The sequence below is a fragment of the Pangasianodon hypophthalmus genome, chromosome 9, assembly GCF_027358585.1.
Source record: "Pangasianodon hypophthalmus isolate fPanHyp1 chromosome 9, fPanHyp1.pri, whole genome shotgun sequence".
NCBI classification, from domain to species: domain Eukaryota; kingdom Metazoa; phylum Chordata; class Actinopteri; order Siluriformes; family Pangasiidae; genus Pangasianodon; species Pangasianodon hypophthalmus.
In genome coordinates, this window is record NC_069718.1 from 16,831,986 (window position 1) to 16,854,225 (window position 22,240).

General features: G+C 39.1%; 3 protein-coding genes across 3 annotated transcripts; 2 read left to right on the forward strand and 1 right to left on the reverse strand.

Moving 5' to 3' along the window:
• Nucleotides 1–1,321: 1,321 nt before the first annotated feature.
• sema7a (semaphorin 7A) lies at nucleotides 1,322–12,858 on the reverse strand. The gene is made up of 14 exons (XM_026919790.3): nucleotides 12,448–12,858; nucleotides 12,201–12,334; nucleotides 11,782–11,823; nucleotides 11,353–11,448; nucleotides 11,129–11,231; nucleotides 10,651–10,761; nucleotides 10,247–10,389; nucleotides 9,650–9,828; nucleotides 9,388–9,496; nucleotides 8,276–8,471; nucleotides 6,724–6,839; nucleotides 6,412–6,557; nucleotides 6,223–6,278; nucleotides 1,322–6,118 (listed from the first exon to the last, which is right to left on the reverse strand). The coding sequence occupies exons 1-14, from the start codon at nucleotides 12,536–12,538 to the stop codon at nucleotides 5,739–5,741; spliced, it is 1,902 nt and encodes a 633-aa protein (XP_026775591.3). The 5' UTR covers nucleotides 12,539–12,858; the 3' UTR covers nucleotides 1,322–5,738.
• A 322-nt stretch (nucleotides 12,859–13,180) lies between these two features.
• Nucleotides 13,181–16,394, forward strand: commd4 (COMM domain containing 4). Its single transcript, XM_026919523.3, has 9 exons — nucleotides 13,181–13,312; nucleotides 13,412–13,503; nucleotides 13,722–13,793; nucleotides 13,918–13,983; nucleotides 14,069–14,108; nucleotides 15,029–15,148; nucleotides 15,313–15,393; nucleotides 15,529–15,705; nucleotides 15,816–16,394. The coding sequence occupies exons 2-9, from the start codon at nucleotides 13,501–13,503 to the stop codon at nucleotides 15,854–15,856; spliced, it is 600 nt and encodes a 199-aa protein (XP_026775324.1). The 5' UTR covers nucleotides 13,181–13,312; nucleotides 13,412–13,500; the 3' UTR covers nucleotides 15,857–16,394.
• Nucleotides 16,395–17,346: 952 nt separating this feature from the next.
• Nucleotides 17,347–22,214, forward strand: neil1 (nei-like DNA glycosylase 1). The gene is made up of 9 exons (XM_026919794.3): nucleotides 17,347–18,139; nucleotides 18,771–18,890; nucleotides 19,119–19,227; nucleotides 19,307–19,388; nucleotides 20,504–20,625; nucleotides 20,717–20,744; nucleotides 20,851–20,912; nucleotides 21,017–21,179; nucleotides 21,260–22,214. The coding sequence occupies exons 1-9, from the start codon at nucleotides 17,688–17,690 to the stop codon at nucleotides 21,367–21,369; spliced, it is 1,248 nt and encodes a 415-aa protein (XP_026775595.3). The 5' UTR covers nucleotides 17,347–17,687; the 3' UTR covers nucleotides 21,370–22,214.
• The last annotated feature ends 26 nt before the right edge of the window (nucleotides 22,215–22,240 follow it).

The following is a 22,240-nucleotide window of genomic DNA, read 5'->3' on the forward strand; positions in this document are numbered from 1 at the left end:
AGTCCAGTCTACAGCCACATGGTGGCGCTACAGTTATCCAAAAAAAAAAAAAAATATATATATATATATATATATATATATATATATAAAAATGGCCGTAACATTTGAACCGTTTCTCCCAGACTCAGTGTCTTATATCACTGGAATCCCAAAACGTATATGATTTCATTTCAGCTATAAAAAAAAGTGTCAGCCCTATGGAGCCATATGCTATTTATTTATTTATTTTAGCCATTTTCACAAGTTTAACGTCACATCATCAGCTAGGAACATACGCTAATTTGACTATAAACGCCGGACACCGGAAATGTAAAACAGGTTTCCGGTTCGAGCCAGGCGAGACTTCCGCTTTCAAGATAAAGGGATATAACTCTTGAATGGAATGAGATATTTTCACCAAACTTGTCACACTTATGTATGGGCTCAATCTCAGGTCACAAGCACAAAATGGCGGAACTTGGCCACGTGGTGGTGCTGTAACAGGACACAACATGAAACTGGCGTTAAATATGGAACCAATGGGCCAATCGACTTGAAAACACGCACGAAGTGTCTTTGTCCAAGGTCCCATCAGTGTCTATGAGGACAGTTGTGAATCTTGAAAAACATGGCCGCCATCGGCCAATCAGTGTTCAGCAGCTATTAGACAAGGTTAAGGAAATATCTTATTTGGCTTTCTATTCAGGACTTAGATTACCGGATTACTCAGGAGATCCTGACATGACCTTAATCAGGTTTATACTGTCTCAACTAAGATGCTCTGTGCACATAAGGCCGGCAAACTTCAAACTCCCTGTAAACCAAATTTACACTGGTCTGGTACCATGCCTGTATCTTTTAAATCCAACAACTTGTTCCTCATTATAAATACAGTACAGTATTTCCCCATTAGCAAACATGTAGTCCTGTGTGAATGTAAAAAGACCTTTGGCCATTACTATGGTGTCTCTTTCCATTTCCATGATGTGTTTGCTCATTTGACATCACTAAGTAAACTGTTTCCACAGTTGCTTGGAGCACTGATCAGTTTAACAATGACATATCTGGAAAAATAGGCTCCACATGTCTGAATCACTGCAATAAAATATTTTTCTAGCCCAGGGTATCACCCTAGAGCAAGTAAAATACATTTTTCACAGGAAGATATCCTGTGGTCAGAACAAGAACTAGGGTGTAGAGTAGAGTACACACCATTGTGGCTACAGTAATAGGACAAATATTCTGGAAACAAGACAAAGGTTTTTTGTTTTTTTTTTGTCATGTATCCTGTATCACCACCTGCTGTTCCAGTCCTCCATCAATAAATAATAGCTTAACCACATGTTTTTCCATAATTTAATAGCACACGTTTAAAAAAATAAAAACAGCCCACAGTCACTATGATCCCATACACCTCAGGCATAAAAATAATTCAGTCTTTCATTCTTTCAGTGACGAGGACACAAGTTTCAGAGTATATCTTTAATAGGCAACGCTTGTTCTAAAATATATAATATATTAAAATATATAATAATATATTAAATTTACTTGTGATAGTTATAATAAATGACTTTTGTAAAATAAATAAATAAATAAATGCAACTTCTGTCTTATAAACTGACAAACCGAAACTCACAAGCATCATTCAGTCCCCAGTTGATTACTGTTAATATGTACAGCCCTTTTTTACATCTTTATCTGGAAAGGAAGTAGGTGTCACCCATCCGGGCATAGACTCAGGGGCTCTGTTGCCAGGCCAGAATGGTAATTGGGCATAAAGGATAGGGTTTACTAGCAGTGGGGCTATACAGATTGTATAATTCTATTCTAGCCACCAGATCCTATCCTTTATACTCCCTTTCCAGTCAAAGATAAGTCATGCAGTCCTTTGCAATTTGGCCCATTTAAAAAAATAATAAATTAAAAAAAACAGCAAGTTAACAGAGTGTTCATAATGCCTGCACATTATCTCTTATCAGTTACAGCCCAAATCACATCACATTACATACATCTAACGTTCTACTTCTTATCACAAGCAGAAGGTAATGTATCTCCAGACGTCTTTGTTGTTTAACCCCCACCCCCTCTGCTACACTGTGTTCTTTATTACCATAATCACTGGATTTTAATGCTGGTGTCATATCCACACAGGGAAATTCAAAAAGATGCAGTGTACTATTACAAACCTGATGATGTGCTAAAACATTGCACCAAGCAAGAATGCAACATATGTATTAGAGGCACTCAGGGGTGCCTTCAGCAGGGCTAAGGGAAAGATAAGCATGAGTCCATGAGTCTGTAATAGACTTGGGCCCAAAGGGAAGTCAAGGAAATGAAAATTGTCCAGGAGAAGAAAAACTCCAAGGGACAAAATAAAAGTGCATTCCAGCGTTATGGGATCCAAAAATCCTACTGGGGTCAAAGGTGCATATGAAGTGCATGTCCTTCTTATTTCTGTTTATTGCAAAGCATAAGTGTTTAGTATGAGACATTAAACACCTACAAAACCCAGCACATATGGCATGGTCTAAGAATAAAGTACATGAGCCTTAGTGTTGTGGTTTCTCTGTATGTCTTGTCTAAAGTTGGCTGTTTAAATGCAGAAAGCTTTATATCTGTTCCAACATGACAGAAATTATACACCGATCAGCCATAACATTATGACCACTGACAGGTGAAGTGAATAATATTGATTATCTCAATACCAGTCGGTTCTCGAAGTTGATGTGTTGGAAACAGGAAAAATTGGCAAGCGTAGGGATTAGAGAGACTTTGACAACGGCCAAATTGTGATGGCTAGATGACTGGGTCAGAGCATCTTTAAAACGGCAGGCCTTGTGGGGTGTTCCCGGTATACAGCGGTTAGTACCTACCAAAAGTGGTCCAAGGAAGGACAACCGGTGAACTAGCGACAGGGTCATGGGCGCCCAAGGCACACTGATGCGTGAGGAGGGTGAAGGCTAGTCCGTCTGGTCCCACAGAAGAGCTATTGTAGCACAAATTGCTGAAAAGTTAAAGCTGGCTATGATAGAAAGGTGTCAGAACACACAGTGCATGGCCCTGTGCATGGAACACACAGGGCTGTGTAGCCACAGACCTCTCAGAGTGCCCGTGCTGACCTCTGTCCACTGCCAAAAGTGCCTACAATGGACAGGTGAGCATCAGACCTGGACCACGGAGCAATGTAAGAAGGTGGCCTGGTCCGATAAATCACATTTTCTTTTACATCATGTGGAAGGCCAGGTGCATGTGCATCGTTTACCTGGGGAAGAGATGGCACCAGCACGCACTATGGGAAAAACGCTAGCTGGCGGAGGCAGTGTGATTCTCTGGGCAACATTCTGCTGGGAAACCTTGGGTCCTGGCATTTATGTGGATGCTATTTTGATGCATACCACCTACCTAAACATTGTTGCAGACCAGGTTCACCCCTTCATGCTAACGGTATTCCCTAATGGAAGTGACCTCTTTCGGCAGGATAATGCGCCCTGCCACACTGTAAAAATTGTTCAGGAATGGTTCGAGGAACATGACAAAGAGTTCAAGGTGTTGACTTGGCCTCCAAATTCCCCAGATCTCAATCCAATCGAACATCTGTGGGGTGTGCTGGCCATCAAGTCCGATCCATGGAGGCCCCACCTCGCAACTTACAGGACTTAAAGGATCTGCTGTTAATGTCTTTGTGCCAGATACCACAACACAACACAAGTACCTTCAGGGATCTAGTGGAGTCCATGCCTTGACGGGTCAGGGCTGTTTTGGCAGCAAAAGGGGGACCAACACAATATTAGGCAGGTGGTCATAATGTTATGGCTGATCGGTGTAAATCCCTGGTTTATAATTATTATCCTCTCTTCATTAAATGTTTGAGGGAGCCTCACTTTTACATGATCTCACTGACTAAATGATCTCACTGTGCTCTAACCTCCCTGTTAAATTACTTTAGACCACACCTAATTATGAGCCATTTCATTGCTTATACAGTTAGGTCCAGAGGTTCCACAAAAATATGGCATTTACCATTTAGGAATTACAGCCATTTTCAACAAAGTACCTCCATTTTCAGGGGCTCAAAGGTATTTGGACAAAGTGACATAATTGTAAATATAACCATAATTTTAATACTTGGATGAAAATCATTTGCAGTCAATGACTGCCTGAAGTCTAGAGCCCATGTTCTTAAACCTCAAGCTCTGAGTTTCCACCCTGGAGATGCTTTGCGAGGCCTTCACAGCCTTCAGTTGCTGCTTGTTTGTGGGTCTTTCTGCCTTCAGTCTTGTCTTTGGTAAGTGAAAAGCATGCTCTATTGGGTTGAGATCAGGTGACTTGGCCATTGAAGAATATTCCATTTTTTTGCCTTCAAAAAGTCTTGAGTTGCTTTCACAGTATGTTTAGGGTCATTATCCACCTGCACTGTGAAGTGGCGTACTATCAGTTTTGTAGCATTTGGCTGAATGTGAGCAGAGAGTATAGCCCTATACACCTCAGAATTCATCTTGCTACTTCCGTCAGCAGTCACATCAATAAACACCAGTGAGCCCATTCCATTGGCAGCCATACATGCCCATGCCAAAACACTTCCTCCACTATGTTTGACATGATGTGGTATACTTTGGATCATGAGCTGTTTCTTTCTTTCGCCATACTTTTCTCTTCCCATCATTCTGGTACAAGTTAATCTTGGTTTCATCAGTCCAAAGAATCTTATTCCAGAACATAGGGGGCTTTTTTAGGTGTTTCTGGCAAAGTCTAATCTGGCTTTCCTGTTCTTGAATGTTACCAAGGTTTGCACCTTGTTGTAAACCATCGGTATTTACATTCATGAGGGCGTCTCTTGATTGTAGATTTTGACAATGATACGCCTACCTTTTCCAGAGTATTCTTGACTTCTGTTGATGTTGTGAAGGGGTTTTTCTTCACCAAGGAAAGGATCCTACGATCATCCACTTTAGTTGTCTTCCATGGTCTTCCAGGCCTTTCGATGTTGTTGAGCTCACCAGTGCTTTCTTTCTTTTCAAGAATGTACCCAACTGTTGATTGGGCCACACCTAAGGTTTTTGCTATCTCTCTTATAGATTTATGTTGTTTTTTCAGCCTAATGATGGCCTCTTTCACTTGCATTGAGATCTCCTTGGACTTCATATTGGTAGCTCCAGTCGAACAGCTGCCAAATGCCAACTCAATACCTGATATCAACTCCAGAGCTTTTATCTGCTTCATTTGTCTTGAAGTAACAAGGGAATGGACCGCATCTGGTCAATTAACTTCTTGTCAGTCAATTGTCCAAATACCTTTAAGCCCCTGAAAATGGAAGTACTTTGCTACTAAAATGGCTGTAATTCCTAAATGGTAAATGCCATATTTTTGTGGAACCTCTTAAAATAAAGCTGAAAGTCTACACTTCGATCACATTTTGATTGTTTTATTTCATATCCATTGTGGTGGTGTATAAAGGCAAAATCACAAAAACTCTGTCATTGTCCAAATACTTCCAGACCTAACTGTATTTGAACATGGCTCAGTGGCTAGACTTTATACAGGATGAAGACCCAGCAGTAATGGAAGGAAATTCTTGGGAGTGGTATCACCCTCTCCCATCACATCCACTGACCTACACTTTTGTCTAGTTTCTTTTTACGTGCACTTCATGCACACGCACTTGCTTTCCCTGGCAACCTTTGATATTATTGCATTACTGACTAAGACCAAGAGGGAAAGAAGCTTAAGGACAGAAGCAGATATACTGCTCTTTAGACAGATTAGTGTTCTCTGAAAAGAAGTGCAGTGAATACAGCCAACAGCCATTCTTTCTCAGCTGTGAGTTTGAAGGCTCTGTTTAGGGTCCGTGGCTCAGAGGGACCATTCAGTTGATATACTTTAACCATTTTGCTGTAGTTACGCTCCCTTGACACACAGCTGTACATTCCATAATCATGTGCACTGACAGATTTTATTAGATAGAGGCAGTCAGACTGAGTCCTCTGGCATGGTTCACTTTCACCTCTGTGCTCCCAGCTGTAGGTGGCATGATGGGAGTCAATTGGGCAGGAAAGGTAGAAAGGGAAACCCTTGGGCACAGTGTGCACTATTGGAGGGGTTGAAACTGAAGATGGTACATCTCGCTTGAGTCTTTTTAGAGCTGGATAGGAAAAATGTTATTTTAATGATTTTAGCACCACGTAACTGAAACAAGAGCCACACTGGGAAAAATAATGTCAATAGGGAATTAATGCAAAATCTTACCTGAATTTATGGAACATATGTGTGGCTCACCAGTGGCAATATTTTGAATCCCCCCTCTGCAATTAAATTACAATACAATACTCTTTGGCTCATAGGCTTATTTAGCTTGTTTACATTTTTTGAGGACACTGTTTTAATTTGACAGGCTATCAAATATGCAAAGTTCATGAAAAGGTTTAGAAAACATACTTAATTTGTGAGGTGCATCCATTTTCAGTCCAAGCACAGTATGGGTCCCTGGCAAGAACACAGTCTTCACAGGATGTATTATAGTCCTGGCACGCCTGCAGATCTAAGACAGACATTTGCCCAGGATATCCAACAAACAACTTTCTCTGAGCAAGTAAAGTGTCAACAGAAAGAGAGAAAACATTGTGTGATTTAACATGTACTATACAGAGACTGCATTCATAAAGATACATAGATTAAGAGTATTTCAAGTATTCTAGAGAGCAACAATTCCAAGATCAAACCAAAATTTAAAGCAGAATCAGGCTATACCTTTTCAGAGTGTAGTTTCATAGACAGAACAGGAGCAGCGCCACTGCAAAGACTTGTCTCAGAAATTATAAAGGCTTTGGAATCATGCTCCAATATCTTATGGATCGTTCCAGTGTCTGCAGTTTACACACAAATACAGAAGCATTTGATGACTAAAGAGGAGACAATCTGAAATGCAGTTAACCATCCAAGACATTTCTGGTGTCCAAATTTCACTTTTGCTGTGACACTAAGAGTTAATGGTTTATAACCATTAACTGGCATCATGTAAACTGCATGCAGAAGTCATTACACACAGTTGTCTGACAAACCTGTCTGAAGTAGATTACAAAGCTGAAAACTGTTGCAACAGTCATTCAACCCAGAACTCCTTTACCCGGTAATGACGGAAGCCTCAGAGCTCCAAAGAATGTGTGCAAATTAGATTTTCCTTTGAACCACTAAAGTTATACAGATAATTGTATTTACACAGCTCTTACAAGCTTGTTACTAAAATGCTAGCCTATTTTGCATGTCTTTTAAGGCATGGAAAACAAATAATCAGGACAACTAGTGTATTAACAACAACTGATACCTTCCCTGATTACTCGTGATTAAAATTTGCAATCAAACAACTAGCGTCATGCTGCAGCATAGGGCAGCACACACTCAGAGGAAAGCGCTACATGAGATCACAGACACCTATGATTGGCTAGTGTTACTCTGATCAACATGATAAAGAGAGCATGGCCTCCCTCCCCACCTAGAGAGCATGGCCAATTTTGCTCCAATGGCTCCCAGACATCTGAACTCGAGATCTCCCAACAATAGGGCGAATGCTTTTTTTTTTTTTTTTTTTTTTTTTTTTTAAAAAAAAAAACATGTATCATGTGATTGATGTTGAGATCAAATTTGGTGAAGTTGTTAGGCTTGTGAAGAAGCCTGAAATCTGTACCAAAAATGTTTTATTCATGTACATGTGGCCCTTAATGCCTCACTAAATAATGCATCATAGCACATGAGTCAGACAACAGTCTACAGGAAAGACAGCAGTCCAGTAAACAACGAAGAATAAACACAATATGACTTTACAAAATATTTATACAGTATAATCAAAAAGCACATGGAAAGCATGTGGAAAGCACATGGACCCAAACCAACATTATGAAGCCTTACAGTTTGCCCCATCAATTGCACAAGTGCTGAGCCTTTATTGGATGATCATTCTGTTACACTGGATGGTTCTCACTGCCATGTTTATCTCATCTCTGCCTTTGCCTTGCCCTTTTGTTCTGAATGCTGCCTCTGACTTCTGGTATTGTGACCTTGCCCTGTTCACTGATTACGATTTGGATTGTGTTTTGGTGTCTTTCTGGCACCAACCTTTATTGGTTTGACCCTGCCACTCCTGTTAATAAACCTCTTGCAAATGGACTCTTACTCAGCCTCAGTGAGTCCTTTGTTACATGAGCTAAACTATAGAGCTCAAGTTGCAGAAAGTTGAACATAATTTTGAAGCATGGCAACATTGGGTAAACCCAAAATAATTGAAAATAAAAATATTAGTGCATACCTGTGGCAAGCAGCAACACATTGTACATTTTTTCATCTGAGGCCTGCACCCTATCCACTGCAATTTTGGTGTAATTGTTATTGCTGATGTAGAAAGGAGCATGTTTCTGTATGGGATGGACCCAGTCAGTCATCTCTGGATGGTTTCTAACAATACGGATAGTAGGGGTGGGCAGAGACCTACTGTCCCCCACACACTGGAAAATACAAAAGACAGTCAAAATTAGTTATGAAATCCCTCCAAAAACTGAGAAATATGATATACAGCCCCTGGATTTCTCCTACGTTGTTTTGGATGCCCTGGAAAGCAAACTATAGAAATGGGCGGCAACCTAAAAATCTTTAGAAATACTAGGCAGAACGTTCTTCGCAAACATGAAAATTTCATTTTTGTTGAGGGAACAAAAATGCATCATTCTTTAAAATATTTACGCAGTGCACAAACATTTGTAGCTGCAACTATGTGGGTTTTAGTGATGTACTGGCTTGTGAAGTTAAGCTAAGGTAAGTATGTAAGAAATTACAAATTCCACAGCAAGGCGTGTCTGTATTTGGGGGTTGGGGGGCTTCCTCAGTACATCCTGACCATTGATGCTAATATAATAGACATTGTTGAGAGATGCTTTTAGAGATCCTGCAAGATCAAAAGATAAAGAGATTGAGGAAATTGTTGGAACAAAAACAAACTTGGTGGAATATTTTAATTGGACCACTCTGATTTAGATTCGAGGACTGGTATAAATACTAATAACAACACCAGTCATAATTACCATTATTAAATATACTTAACACAGCTACTCATAGGGTAGGACAAAGTGGCAACAAAATGACACAGCTGGAAACCCTAGATCGTGACACACAGACTGCACCATACACATGGAAATAGTGTGTTTTGGGCATGATTTGGGATATAATTAAACATTCCTAGTCAAATGATTTAAAAGCACATGTTAATAGGTACCATGCTAAACCAAATGATACATGAAATTTCCATGAGCTTGCTTGATTTTGTTCCCTTGATTATCTCCATTTGCAATGGACAGATAACAGTATAAACTTAACTGAGTATAGCCTCAAATAAAAAGAGAGGTAATAAGATAAGCAAATTCTTACGGTTCCTGGCCTTGGGTTGGGAATATCTTCATTGTATCCTTTGAAGCTGGACTTCTCAAAAATGTCATCAAGCTCAGCTAAGGAGTATATGCAAACAGCCGTGGCATTCCTGTGCCATGGGTTAACAAATAGGTGTGTTAATACATGCTGTACATGTTGTTCCTCTCCACTAATAGAGGAGGATGTTTATTGACAAAGCTGTACACAGACAGAGCAGAATATCTGCTGGATAAGCTATACAGTGACAGAGGAGGATGTTTACCAGCTGCTTGAGAAAAGAGCATAGACAAGAGATTCCTTCCAGTTATCAGAGTGTAGCACAAAGATGTCTTGCAGACGATTAAAATATAGCGACTCTCCAGGAATCGCACACACAAGGCGTGCCTTCAGAAAAGATGTCCAAATGTTTTGGAAAAATCTCTTAGGCCCTCCTTTGTCAATCTGCAATGAGATGCCAGGAATAATAATAATAATATAAAAGAAAAGAATCAGCTTGCTACAGCTGCAAAAAAAAAAAAGTTCAGTGTTCTTATATTACAAACCAAGCTCAATCTAAACATCCTGAAAGTATCATCTAACGGTATTATAAAATAACATAGCATCAGTGCTTTCTCCCCAGTACAGTTTCAAGGGAAAACTTTCATTTTCCTGGAAAATGCTTATAAAATGAGGATTCTGACAGTAGAGCTCACGACATGTCATGGGAAAAAAACACATAATACTTTAGGGCATGTTTCTTTGTCTACTGACACTATGTAACTTGGCATATTATCTGTGTTGTGTCCCTCCTATTTAAGTGTGCTTCACAGTAAATGGTAATATATGGTATACTGTACATATACTGTATATAATACTGCACCTTGCATACTCTGGCCACCCTAGAGATCCAGGGGTCAGCTTCTGGACTGCTGTCTGAGTTTTTCTCTCGAAAGAGAACATAAATTTTCTCATTCAATGGGTCTTCAGGTCTGCTGGCCACAAAAGCTGATATAAATGTTGGTTCTGGAAGGGAATAGGCCAAGAGAGAAATGACTATTATAGCAAACCGATTTAGAGTAAATTGTATATATAAACCTTGCTATCACAAATATTTGGTTTTAATTAAATAGAGCAGTGATTTATAAAAACTTATGCAAAAACATCCATTAAGTGGTAAAATGTAGCATATTTTGTGCAATACCAATGGAGTCACCATCGATTTTCACATTTAATATATAGTATTTATGTGTATTCAGGGGTATGTGTGCAATTTCTTTGATCTACCTGTAATCCATGGATCATACATCCATAATTTGTTTTGGCTGCCAGCTTGCCTTCGGAAATGTAGTGATGTTCCATCCAAGTAAAGTGGCGCTGCAGCATAAAGGTCTCCATCTGGGGGCGAGGGGAAAAAAAAGCTAATACTTTTCACACGCTTTTTAAAATGTAACACTACTGTTTTGCTTGCAGTTTTTTAGTAAACCTAATATTTCATAATACATATTGTGCATTGTAAAATTGTAAAAATGTCGTCAGGTATTGTGATTATGATATTTTTGTCATAGCACCCAATCTATGTGAGGAAATGATACTTGCATGCTTTAGATTTTAATTAAGTTCATAATTAATGAACATATGCCATAATTAATTGTGCATACCTAGTATTTAACTGTTTATCTACTTTAATACTTTAGCCATTCTACATAGAATACTTTTTATACAGCCTCTACAGTATATCTAAGTAGCAACGCATGTCGCATACCTACTACAAGTGACAGAGAGTTTTGTGAGTATTTGTAAGGTGAGATGCCACTGCCATCAATACTTTCCACAACCACAAGGGAGCGATTGTTTTTTCTGGGATCCTATGAGACAGAAAAAGAACAGCTAATCGGATCAGTGAGGATCAGCTGATTCCAGCTGCATTGCACATACCATTTCAACAGCACAAAGAAAATGCTGATGGATGTTATATATTCAACCTACCAGCTTCCAGCACGTTGGTTGTCTTCCATTTGTCCCACAGATAAAAAGCCAATCCTGGAATTCTTCGATTACTGTTATGACGATTTCACAAGAGCTCTGAAATATAGGGGAAATATGCACTTAATTGGAACCAAACACTGGCTCATTAGACCATGTAATAAACTTTTGGTTTACACATTTCCAAGCCAGACCTGTTAAATAAACCCACACAAGCCTGTAAAATTGTAATTATGGTGTCTGGCACTTATTTATACTTATTTATTTATAATTATACTCAAACAGTAACCAAAGAAGACACATATAATACTAAAATAAATCAAAAAGACTCAACAAAACCCAGCTCAAATTTGGACTTTTTTTACATTACAGCAAGTACATCATTTCTATGATGGTTCCTAAATGTTACTGGAACATGATCGGCATACATACCCCATCGCAAAAGTCATCTCCGTTATCTGTCAGGGTGAAGTTCTACAACAAAAATGTAAAATCATTTTTCTAACATAACATCATTTCTATTGTATCACTTTTATAATGAAACTTTCAGTCCTTACCTTAATAATACAGAATCTGTACAAATATGTTATCAATTCACTCAACACACACAACACACAATCCCTTGCCAATTCCTTGCACAATGATTAATGAAGAAAAAATGAATTTATTGATGTGCTCCTGATGGAATGATAGACTTGCAGCACAAATTTCTGTATTTAGGTTTGATTTCATAAACTCAGCTGATAAATGTGAGTTAATACTATCAGTTGTGGCTCTTATAACAGGTGTATTGGTAACAAAAGCCTGGGTTTGACTGCCCTGAACTGCCCAACATCTTTATAAATAATTACCTCTACTACACCACCATCGTTCAGCTCCAGCACAGAGTTTAGTTGCCCCAAGAGCAAGTTCTCAGATCCATGTTGAAGGCAGAAGACAGTATGGCTCACATTTTTACTATAGATTAGCGGCTGACTTGAATTATCTGTTACAAACAAACAAAATAACGCAAATCATGTGCTTGTCTAGTCGAAGAAGAGCGTTTAAGCTGCACTTACTAGATGAAGCTGGTGATGGTTTATTGATTAATAAACATACCTTGTCGCAGCATTAATCTGGGAATTGCCCATGAACAAAAAACGGACAGAAAGCACGAGCCAAAAAGAAGCGACTTGCAGAGGAATTTCATTTCTGTATCACTCAGGTGCCTCTGTAATGGAGAACGCGCTGTCGATCACTCTTCTCTTCCCAAACTCACACTCAGTGCACAAAGCAAATGCACTCTCCAATCCCCATCCCAGAGTGTATGTCTACTGTATCCAGTCCAAAAAAACCTCTCCTAAATCAGCCAGATACGCCAGTGTGACTCCTCGTTCCTGCTGATTCAAGTCTCCAAGTAAAAGCTATTTATCTGACTTTAGCAGTTAGCAAAATATCCGTCAAAGATCGCGAAGAACAGGGTTTTGCTCTGTCAACACACGCTTAATTGAACCGGATCGGTTATGAAACTTGGTGCGCGCGCGCGCGCACACACAGACACACACACACACACACACACACACAGAGGCAATTTGTCAAGTTTTTGGTAGATGGGATTAGATCTGTCACTGACATTTCACTCAGTTATTGGGTCTGCTTATATTATATTATATTATATTATATTATATTATATTATATTATATTATGTCCTACATTATACGATTACTACAGCTAGGTTTGAATCAGCAGGGACAGGTCGCACCTGGTGTGAGCCTGTTGTCACCTGCCTGCCTAGTTTAAATGAGGCTTTCTCAAACAAGCCTGGATTTTTTTTTTTTTTTTTTTAAGCTCACTTTGTGGACTAGCCGTTCCTGCTAAATCAAGTCTGTCTGTAGTAATCGATGATAATTTTCAAATTATTCTGGATTTTCAAAAATGTAGCCGGTATGAGCGTGTTCACTGGGATCCCGTTAGAAGGAAAAAAGTAAGATATCTAAATAAATTTAAAAAATTTTAATCATAATCATAATAAACTGTAAGTACACTGGCTGTGTGAATGGGTTGAGCGCACTTCCTGGTTCAGCCTTTAGGGGGCGGTGTAGGGAACATGGTGGCTACGAGCCGGGGCTAACAGACGAAGAAGAGCGCCTACGCAGCGGACTGCAAGATAATATGGTGCTATAACGTTATTTTTGCTTTATAAAAGATTTATTCTAGCTCGCAACTACCAGTTAATGCTGTATTTGAAAACCAATAACAAATAAAAGCAAACTTTTCTTGTAGCCATTGTTTGTCAGGGTTAAATATTGTGTTAGCTAGCTGGCTAATTTAGCAGTGCTAACCGGTTATTATGCTGTCATTTTTAAAAATCTGTTCATTCATTTTTTTTCCAGCGGTTCCGATTTTGTGGTGATTTGGACTGCCCGGACTGGGTCTTAGCAGAAATCAGCACTTTAGCACGAATAGTTGAGTAACAGCTTTCATTTATAACAAAATACAGACATACTGTATCACGTGATCTCAGTAACGCCAGTGTATTAGTAAAGCAAAGGAACACTGATGTGCTTTTTCTTGTTATTTACACCACAGTCAAGCGTCAAGATGAAACTTCTGTGTGTGCAAGTCATAAAAGACATCCTCGATGAAGGCATTGATGTAAGTTTCAGCACATTTATGGTGCTGCTATAATGTATGCCCGAGTAGATCTGGAGACATCATTAATACTAGCTTATCTTTTCAGTATGACAAGGTGGCAAAACTAACCTCTGATGCAAAATTTGGTGAGTTAAAGCCTTATTTATTTCAATGTTAAATGTGGGTCAAAGACCTTACTGACATCCTGTACCCAAATAAGCCATAACTTACAGCTGTTCTTGGTTTTGCTTAGTTGGGTTTGAACTGCACAGTGATGTTTTTGTCACAGCCCTTCATACAATTTTCCATACAGCGCCCCAAAACAATATCACCATACCGTACAAAATATAAGCACTTATTACAAAAAAATCACACAAAAAGGCTTCACTCACAAAACAAATGTAAAGCTAAATTCTGAGTAAGCTTTGTAATATTTTATTGTTTTGGTCTGCTACCAGAACATTTCAGTGACTCTAGCAAAACTGTAAAATGAGCAAAAAAAACCCCTCTTTATTTATAGTTCAGCTGACTGTCTACATGCTCACATGCAACTTATGCTTAAACAGAAATAGTACTGTTTGAATAGGTTCCCTTTTGAGTGTGGTTCCTCTCAAGGTTTCTTCCTCTTGTCGTCTCATGGAGCTTTTTTTGGCTGCTGTCACCTGTGACTTGCTCATTAAGGATCAAAATATAAATCTACATCAGGATTTTTGTAAAGCTGCTGTGTGACAATATCTATTATTAGTACTATCCAAAGAACTGAATTGAACTTCCCAATTGTTTTCCACTAAATGCAGAAATGACAGTATTTAAGCCTGTTTTACATATTTAAAGACATTTTTAAGTATTAATAAAAACGTATAAGTATTATACATTCAATTGTATGTATATTGTTTTAAAACTAAAAGTTTAACAGTATCAAAAATACTTATTACCAAAGAAGTTGGTTTATTATCAGAAAAGGTCAAAAGGCTTTTCTGTGTATCCTACTCTCACCAACAGTTCTCATTTATTTGTTGCAAGCGGTGGTGACCTACAATCGTAATGATCAGTGTATTTGTTCCAGAGAGTGGAGATATTAAAGCCAGTGTCGCCGTACTGAGTTTTATCCTTTCCAGTGCAGCAAAGCATGATGTTGATAGTGAATCTCTATCCAGTGAACTTCAGCAGCTGGGCTTGCCTAAAGGTGAGAATGATCTGGAACATTTACTACACAAAAACTGATGATATGCAATGTGATCCTCTAATACACCTACATTACCAGTGTGTTTAGTCATTGGGCATGATATTTTTTGCACACACCTTCGCATAGCAGTTACGCAGGCAGTGATAGCACCTATGTCTTTTCAGAGCACACAACAGGACTGTGTAAATCTTATGAAGACAAACACACAGCTCTGCAGGAGAAGCTAAAGGAGAGCAGTCTACGCTGTGAGTATGAAAAGGCATGGAACAGACTTTATATGAGCTTCTAATTATGTAGTATTGCTGAGCGCATCCCGAATATGGTATATTCAGTACCATACATACCACAACTAAGCAGAGTGCATCACTGTGTGTATTCAGTGGGGCGTCTGGAAACAGTGAATTGGAGGGTGGACTACACACTGAGCTCCAGCGAACTGAAGGAGGTGAATGAGCCCACAGTACAGCTGAAGCTTCAGGCTCAGGACCCAGAGTCTGGTTCCACTGAGACCACTGTCGTTTCAGTCACTGCAGACAAGTTCAGAGTGCTCTTAACAGGTATGATTAAAAGTATGCAACCAATAAATTTGCAGTTTTCAATTTTTAAGTACAACATTCATATGTAAAGTGTAAATTAATGTACATTTTTTTCCCCCTCTGCTTTCTAGAACTTAAACAAGCACAAGCTATGATGAATGCACTGCAGTGAATCCATCTTGTATTATGTTTTTGTTAATTCATTCTAAATATGAGTGTCATATACACTTACAGAATCTCTCTGAACTGTAAGTAGCTTTGTTACTTTCTGGTCACCATTCACACACTGGCCTGTTGGAAGTCACACGGTTGGGCTTACAATTCCAGTGGAATTAATGGGATCATTATGTGAAGCAGAGAACATGGTGGTGTAATTCTCTATTATAATGTGCAGCAGCAGTTTCAAATCGGTTTTTGGACTAAACGTAAAACAAATTAAGAACGATTTCCATTAGTTGGTCCACAGTGATAGTGATTAGTGACAGACTAATTATAAGGCATATCAGTACAGTACAGAGCTATGCACAGACCGGTCCTTGGACTAAGAACTTAAATAATAAGTTTGCTTGGTCCAATATATAAATAATATATTGCTTGGTCCACTGTTTTTTTTTTTCCCAGTCATGTTGATTAGTTTTTTGTTTTTTTTTAACTTGAAAATCTTCTGTATTTTTAGATGAATGTTCATGAAATAAATAATTTGACAATAACGCATTGCCCATGACAGTTCTTTTTATGCTGACTTCTGTAGATTCACCATGCTTTGCAAATATTGTGGTGTGACAACAGGGGGGCATGGTGGCTTAGTGGTTAGCACGGTTGCCTTGCACCTCCAGGGGTTCGATTCCTGCCTCTGACCTGTGTGTGCGGAGTGTGCATGTTCTCCCTGTGCTTTGGGGATTTCCTCTGAATACTCCAGTCTCCTGCCCAACTGCAAAGACATGCATTGGAGGCTGACTGGAGGCTGACTGTCTCTAAATTGTCCATAGTGTGTGTGTGTGTGTGTGTGTGTGTGTGTGTGTGTGTGTGTGAGAGAGAATGTGTGCGCGATTGTGCCCTCCGATGGGTTGGCACCCCGTCTAGGGTGTCCCCCGCTTTGTGCCCCGATAGGCTCCAGGCTCCCCGTGACCCTGTGTAGGATAAGTGGTACTGAAGATAGATGGATGGATGGATGGATGGTGTGTCAACAGGACAACTTCAGTCCGTCTTGAATACTTAATGAGCGCATACAGCTATGATGTATTAAATAGTATAATACCACAGCGCTGTTGAATTCTCATTTCAATTTTTCCCCCATGAGGTATTAAGGGCATGTGGTTTGTGATTCCTCAGTGACATGACAAACCACATTTTGAAACAGATAGAGAGAGAGAGAGAGGATCTCTTGATGGGATGACTGTTTACAGTTTCTATAACGTAAGTGATATACCAGGAACTAACATTAGATTTAACTATACATGGTTAAAAAGCATGATGTTTCATAATAAATAAAAAAATTGTAATGCTTTGCAAACCGCTATGGGAGAAGAGGAATAAATCACTTCGCGGCGTGATGTTAGAGGAAAATGATCAACTTCAGATGAACTAAACTGAGAGTAACTTCACGTTAGCTTCCCCAGCTCAGCCTTGTGGAACAATCGCCTCAGGCAGAGTCTGACTGCTGATACACGAGCCTGTGGAGTCGAGCGCAAGAACTACACCTCCCATCAATCCACAGTTTCCGCTCTGTAAACATGGCGGTGTTTTGGACAACAGCGTGAGTAAAGTACAGTAGCGTGCCACTAAACAAAACTTTCTGCTCCTTCATACCGACTACAGCTATTACAGAAACTGTACCATTGTGCAACAACTTGGATCGAATCTTGAATCTTTTTATACCATTATATTACGAGTTAAGGAACTGCCCTTAAAGCCAAACTCCACCTGCCGTTTCTTTGGAGTTTCTTGGCCTCTTCTGAGTACGCTACTAGCATCCAGTTTATCTGCACAGCGTCCACAGCGCCATGCCCGAGGGCCCTGAGCTGCACCTGGCCAGTGTGTTTGTGAACACAGCATGTGCTGGGCTGATTTTCTCCGGCGCTGTGGAGAAGTCTGAGGTGAGTAAAGAAGCCGAGGTGCCGTTTGCCAGCGATGCGTACCGAATCAGCGCCACATCCAGAGGAAAAGAAGTGCGGCTCACACTCACTCCAGTCAAACCTGACACACGGAGTAAAGGCAAACCAGAACTGAACCACGCGCCTATGGATGTGGTCTTCCGGTTCGGGATGTCAGGTTATTTCCGCTTCACTACGTTAGCAGAACTCCCTAAACATGCCCATCTGCGCTTTTACACCAAAGAGGTTCCTCAGAGAGTGCTGAGCTTCGTCGATACGCGCAGGTTTGGCAGCTGGCAGCCTAATGGAAGCTGGCAAAAAGACCGAGGCCCCTGTGTCATGTCTGAGTATAAGAGCTTCAGGTGCGGGCTGCTCACTTAATCTACTGGTAACTAATAAAGTGTCCCACAAATCTGGGTGAAAGTGTTATGAACAACAATATGACAGTAAATCTAAGGGGGGAAAAAAATACAAAAAAGTTTTGTAGATATTCTCAGTTTAATTTTATACTATGTCACTTCTGGGAAAACAGTTAACATTTTTTCGGTGACTCATTCTGTACTAGTCTTGTTTTCATCCAATTAAATGCGCTCTAGGACGTATAAGTCCCACCCCTTTTCAATGCCAGAATGTCTTTCTACCTCAGACTGATTGATGGTGTGATTCAATGTTTCTATCAGAGTAAATAATATCGTACAGTATTATCACCATTCAGACAGGTCTGATAACTCCAAAAACACATCGCCTCTCATCATCTAGGATACTGTCTTCATTGAAGTCGACAGGCGTGGGTTAAGCTCGACAACAAGCCTGGCAGCATTCAGAAATCATCCATAGTTGAAAAAAAAGTTTCAAAAGGAAATACGTCAACATACAGAATCAAATCACAGCCCTCAAACCATTTCATGGGTCTTTAAAAATAAACCCATAAACAAAGTGATAAAGTTTGAGACTATCTTTGCCTCTAGTGTATTCTTTTTCTTTATTTTTCAGGGAGAATGTTCTGTCCAATTTGTCAGACAAGGCATTCGACAGGCCAGTCTGTGAGGCTCTCTTAAATCAGAAATACTTCAACGGGATTGGCAACTACCTCCGAGCAGAGATTCTGTACAGGTTATTTCTGATTTTGCTACCTAGTAAAGATCCAAAAATGCACTGAAATCTGTACCCCAAATACTGAATTTCTTCCAGTAGAAAAAGCTTTGATGTTTTTCAGAGCTTAGATGCTGAGCTTGAATATTGCATGCCTGCATTGTCCTCTTTTTTCCCTTGACTCACCAGAATATGATGACATGCAATCTGTTGAAGAGAACACAGTGTCATTTTTGCCTGTCATTTCAGATTAAAGATCCCTCCCTTTGTGAAGGCGAGAGCTGTGTTAGAGGGACTCAAACTAAAACATGAAGAAACAATGAACGTTAAAGAGGAGCCCAGCACAGAGGCGGCAGAGGTGATGCTGATAAAGGTCTTGGTTATGAATCAGTCATACATCAAGTTACAATAATAGCTTTGTTCTTTTTCATGTCCAGAAAACAGATGTGGATGAGAAAACTGAGAATCCAGACCTCCTCTCTCTCTGTCACACGGTACCACTTGAAGTGATTAATCTGGGTAAAAATTCCATCTATGAATGTTGTATAATTAAGTATACAGTATGTGTGGCAGTCTGGTAAAACCATTCACATGGACAAACTTTTACACCTCAAAGTCAAATTTTAGAATCTTAGTAATTAAGTAAGTTTTATTTATAAAGTCCATTTAAAACAACAATAATTGCCTAAAGTGCTATACATACATAAGAATAAATTTGAGACAAAAATACAGTTTGATAAAGTCTATTTACCCACTCAAAAAGGGAAAAGGGGGAAAGTAGTACTTTAAGATTTCATTCCAAGTCCACTGAAGGGTGCCCCACCTACCTCTACATTTACAACAGATTTATGGAAAAACATTACTGCCTAATTTTAAAGAATAATATGTTTACAATGGGAAATGAAGGATCACTTTGATGATCAGCATCATCCACGTCTCTGTCTCATCACCTGTGGTAAAAGACAACTCGTCTCATCATTCTCTATTTACGTGACTGATAACGCTAACATCGCTGGGGAAATGATCACTGATTAATTTAGTCTGTTCTGTTGTGTACATTTGATTAAATTCCTTGTTATTACTGTCTTTTTATTAGGTCATTTAAGCATTTTTAAAACTTTGTCTCCTGCTCTTCTCTGTTTTGATGATGATGTGACAGTGCAGTTGCATTACAGACATTTGGACAGTCAGTATCTTATCACAAACTCAATTGATTAAGCATATGTCAGTTTCACTAGGAAATGTCATTTTTCAAAAGCTTGGTCAAATTGAGAGAAAAGCATACTTCACTAACAAGGCATTAGACATAGACTAACCTCAATATAAACATTCACAGGTTGCTTTGGTATAATATATTTATGTTTTCTTAAATTGGAGGTATCAAAATATATTATTGGCAGAAAAAAATCAAATTGAACCACAGAGACCGCCTCACATATAGGAAGCTTTCTTAAAATTCATATTAAACCTCAGTCCAAGAAAAGATTGGGGTCTTTGGGACAGTGGCTATACATACAGATAAAAATGGCATATTTCTTCTCTATGCAAGGACAAAGGGCTTGTTAACATAGAAACTATGCTAAATCGATAATGATATCTGGGAATTACTGCCAGTTTATTTTTAAATTATTTAGGTGGAAAAGGATATGACCCAGGGAAGGGAGATTACACAGAATTTGTTTCCTGGCTGCAGTGTTACAGCGTTGATGGGATGAATTCAGTAAGAGACCACAATGGAAGAACTATGTGGTTTAAAGTAAGGAAATCAAAAATGCTCATAAAATAAACACAGCTGAACAGCTAAATAGATCTCATAAATATATTTTTTTTGTTTGCATGCTTTTCAGGGTGCTCCTGGTCCAATGGCCCCTAAAGGTAATTTAAGATGTTTAAGCTGTAATTTAATGAATAAGCTTGCTTATTCATAAATTGATGTAGTTCATGACAAATCATTGCTATAATTAAGGCTGTTGGATTTTAGCTTCCAAATCTCCCAAGGCAAAGAGAAAAATAAAGAAAGATGACTATACAGATACAAAGAAGGTGAGATCCAGCCATGTTTATCAACTGAAATAGTAATAATAGTGCACATATACACTGTATCTAATGAAGGTGAAACAGAAAAGCAAACTAAAAGCATTTCACAGGAAAAGCTTGTAAAGAAGGAACCAGGGGCTGGAAAAAGGGAGAAGGATGAGCCTAAGAAACAGAGTGGCACCAGACGGCAGAAAGCCAGCAAGAGTGGACTAGAAGCAGAAGCAGCTGATGACAGCAGAAGACCAAATACACGCAGAAAGAGTAGCGCAACAGGTGACTGCCACCATTTTATTTGTCATACGTTTTAGCTTGGTCACACCACTATTTGTAATTAAATCACTGGTTCTTTTCAGGTCTAAGGCAAACCAGAGCTAAGAGTACAGGAAGCCCAAGTGTACGGAAAGCTAACACTAAATCTAAGGCCACCAGCAGACCTCGCAGGAAGAGCAGTAGAACTGCTTAAGGGCAGTTTGTAAAAAAAAAAAATAATAATTTCATGACTGCTGGATCAAGAGGCAACTGTCTGTATGTATGTAAATACTAAGCTGTAGAGGGGCAGTTAATAAGCAAATCTAGCCATGCACATCTGGTTCACATCAGCTATTGCTTGGAATAATCACCATTTTATATTTGTAACACATTTATCTGAAAAATAAATATATTATATATAAGTTTCTGTCCTCTGTCTGGCATGACTGTTATTGTTAATGATTGTTCCATGATGGTGTGATACACTGAAGACCCTGTGTTAACATTTTTAATTCATTCTTAATTTTTCTAGATTGAAGAAAGAAATAGGTATATGTGAGCTGAGAAGTGTTTGTGTATTTTTTTTTATAATCTGGACCTTGCAACATGACAATGACCGAAAACATACCAGTAAATCCACCAAGGACTGGCTGAAAAGTAAAAAATGCAGAGTTCTGGAATGGCCAAGTCAAAGCCCAGATCTAAATCCTACTGAGATCCTGTGGGGTGATTTGAAACGGACTGTGCATGCAAGAAACGCCTCAAACATCACATAGCTGAAAGAATTCTGCATTGAGGAGTGGGGGAAACTTTCTTCCAGTCGATCTCAGAAACTGGTAGATGGCTACAAGAAACACCTCATTGATGTTACTTCAGCCAAAGGGAGAAACAGTAGCTATTAGGGTATAGGGTGTCCTAACTTTTTCCTCAGTTGAAATACTCATTTTTGTTGATTTCTTTTGTTTAATAAGTGAAAACAAAGTGATGTGATTTTTTGTTGTGTACATGTTTACATCAGTTCTATCTACAGGTACAAATTAAAACAAGATCAGAAATTGACATGTTGACATTTCTTAAAAAAGAAC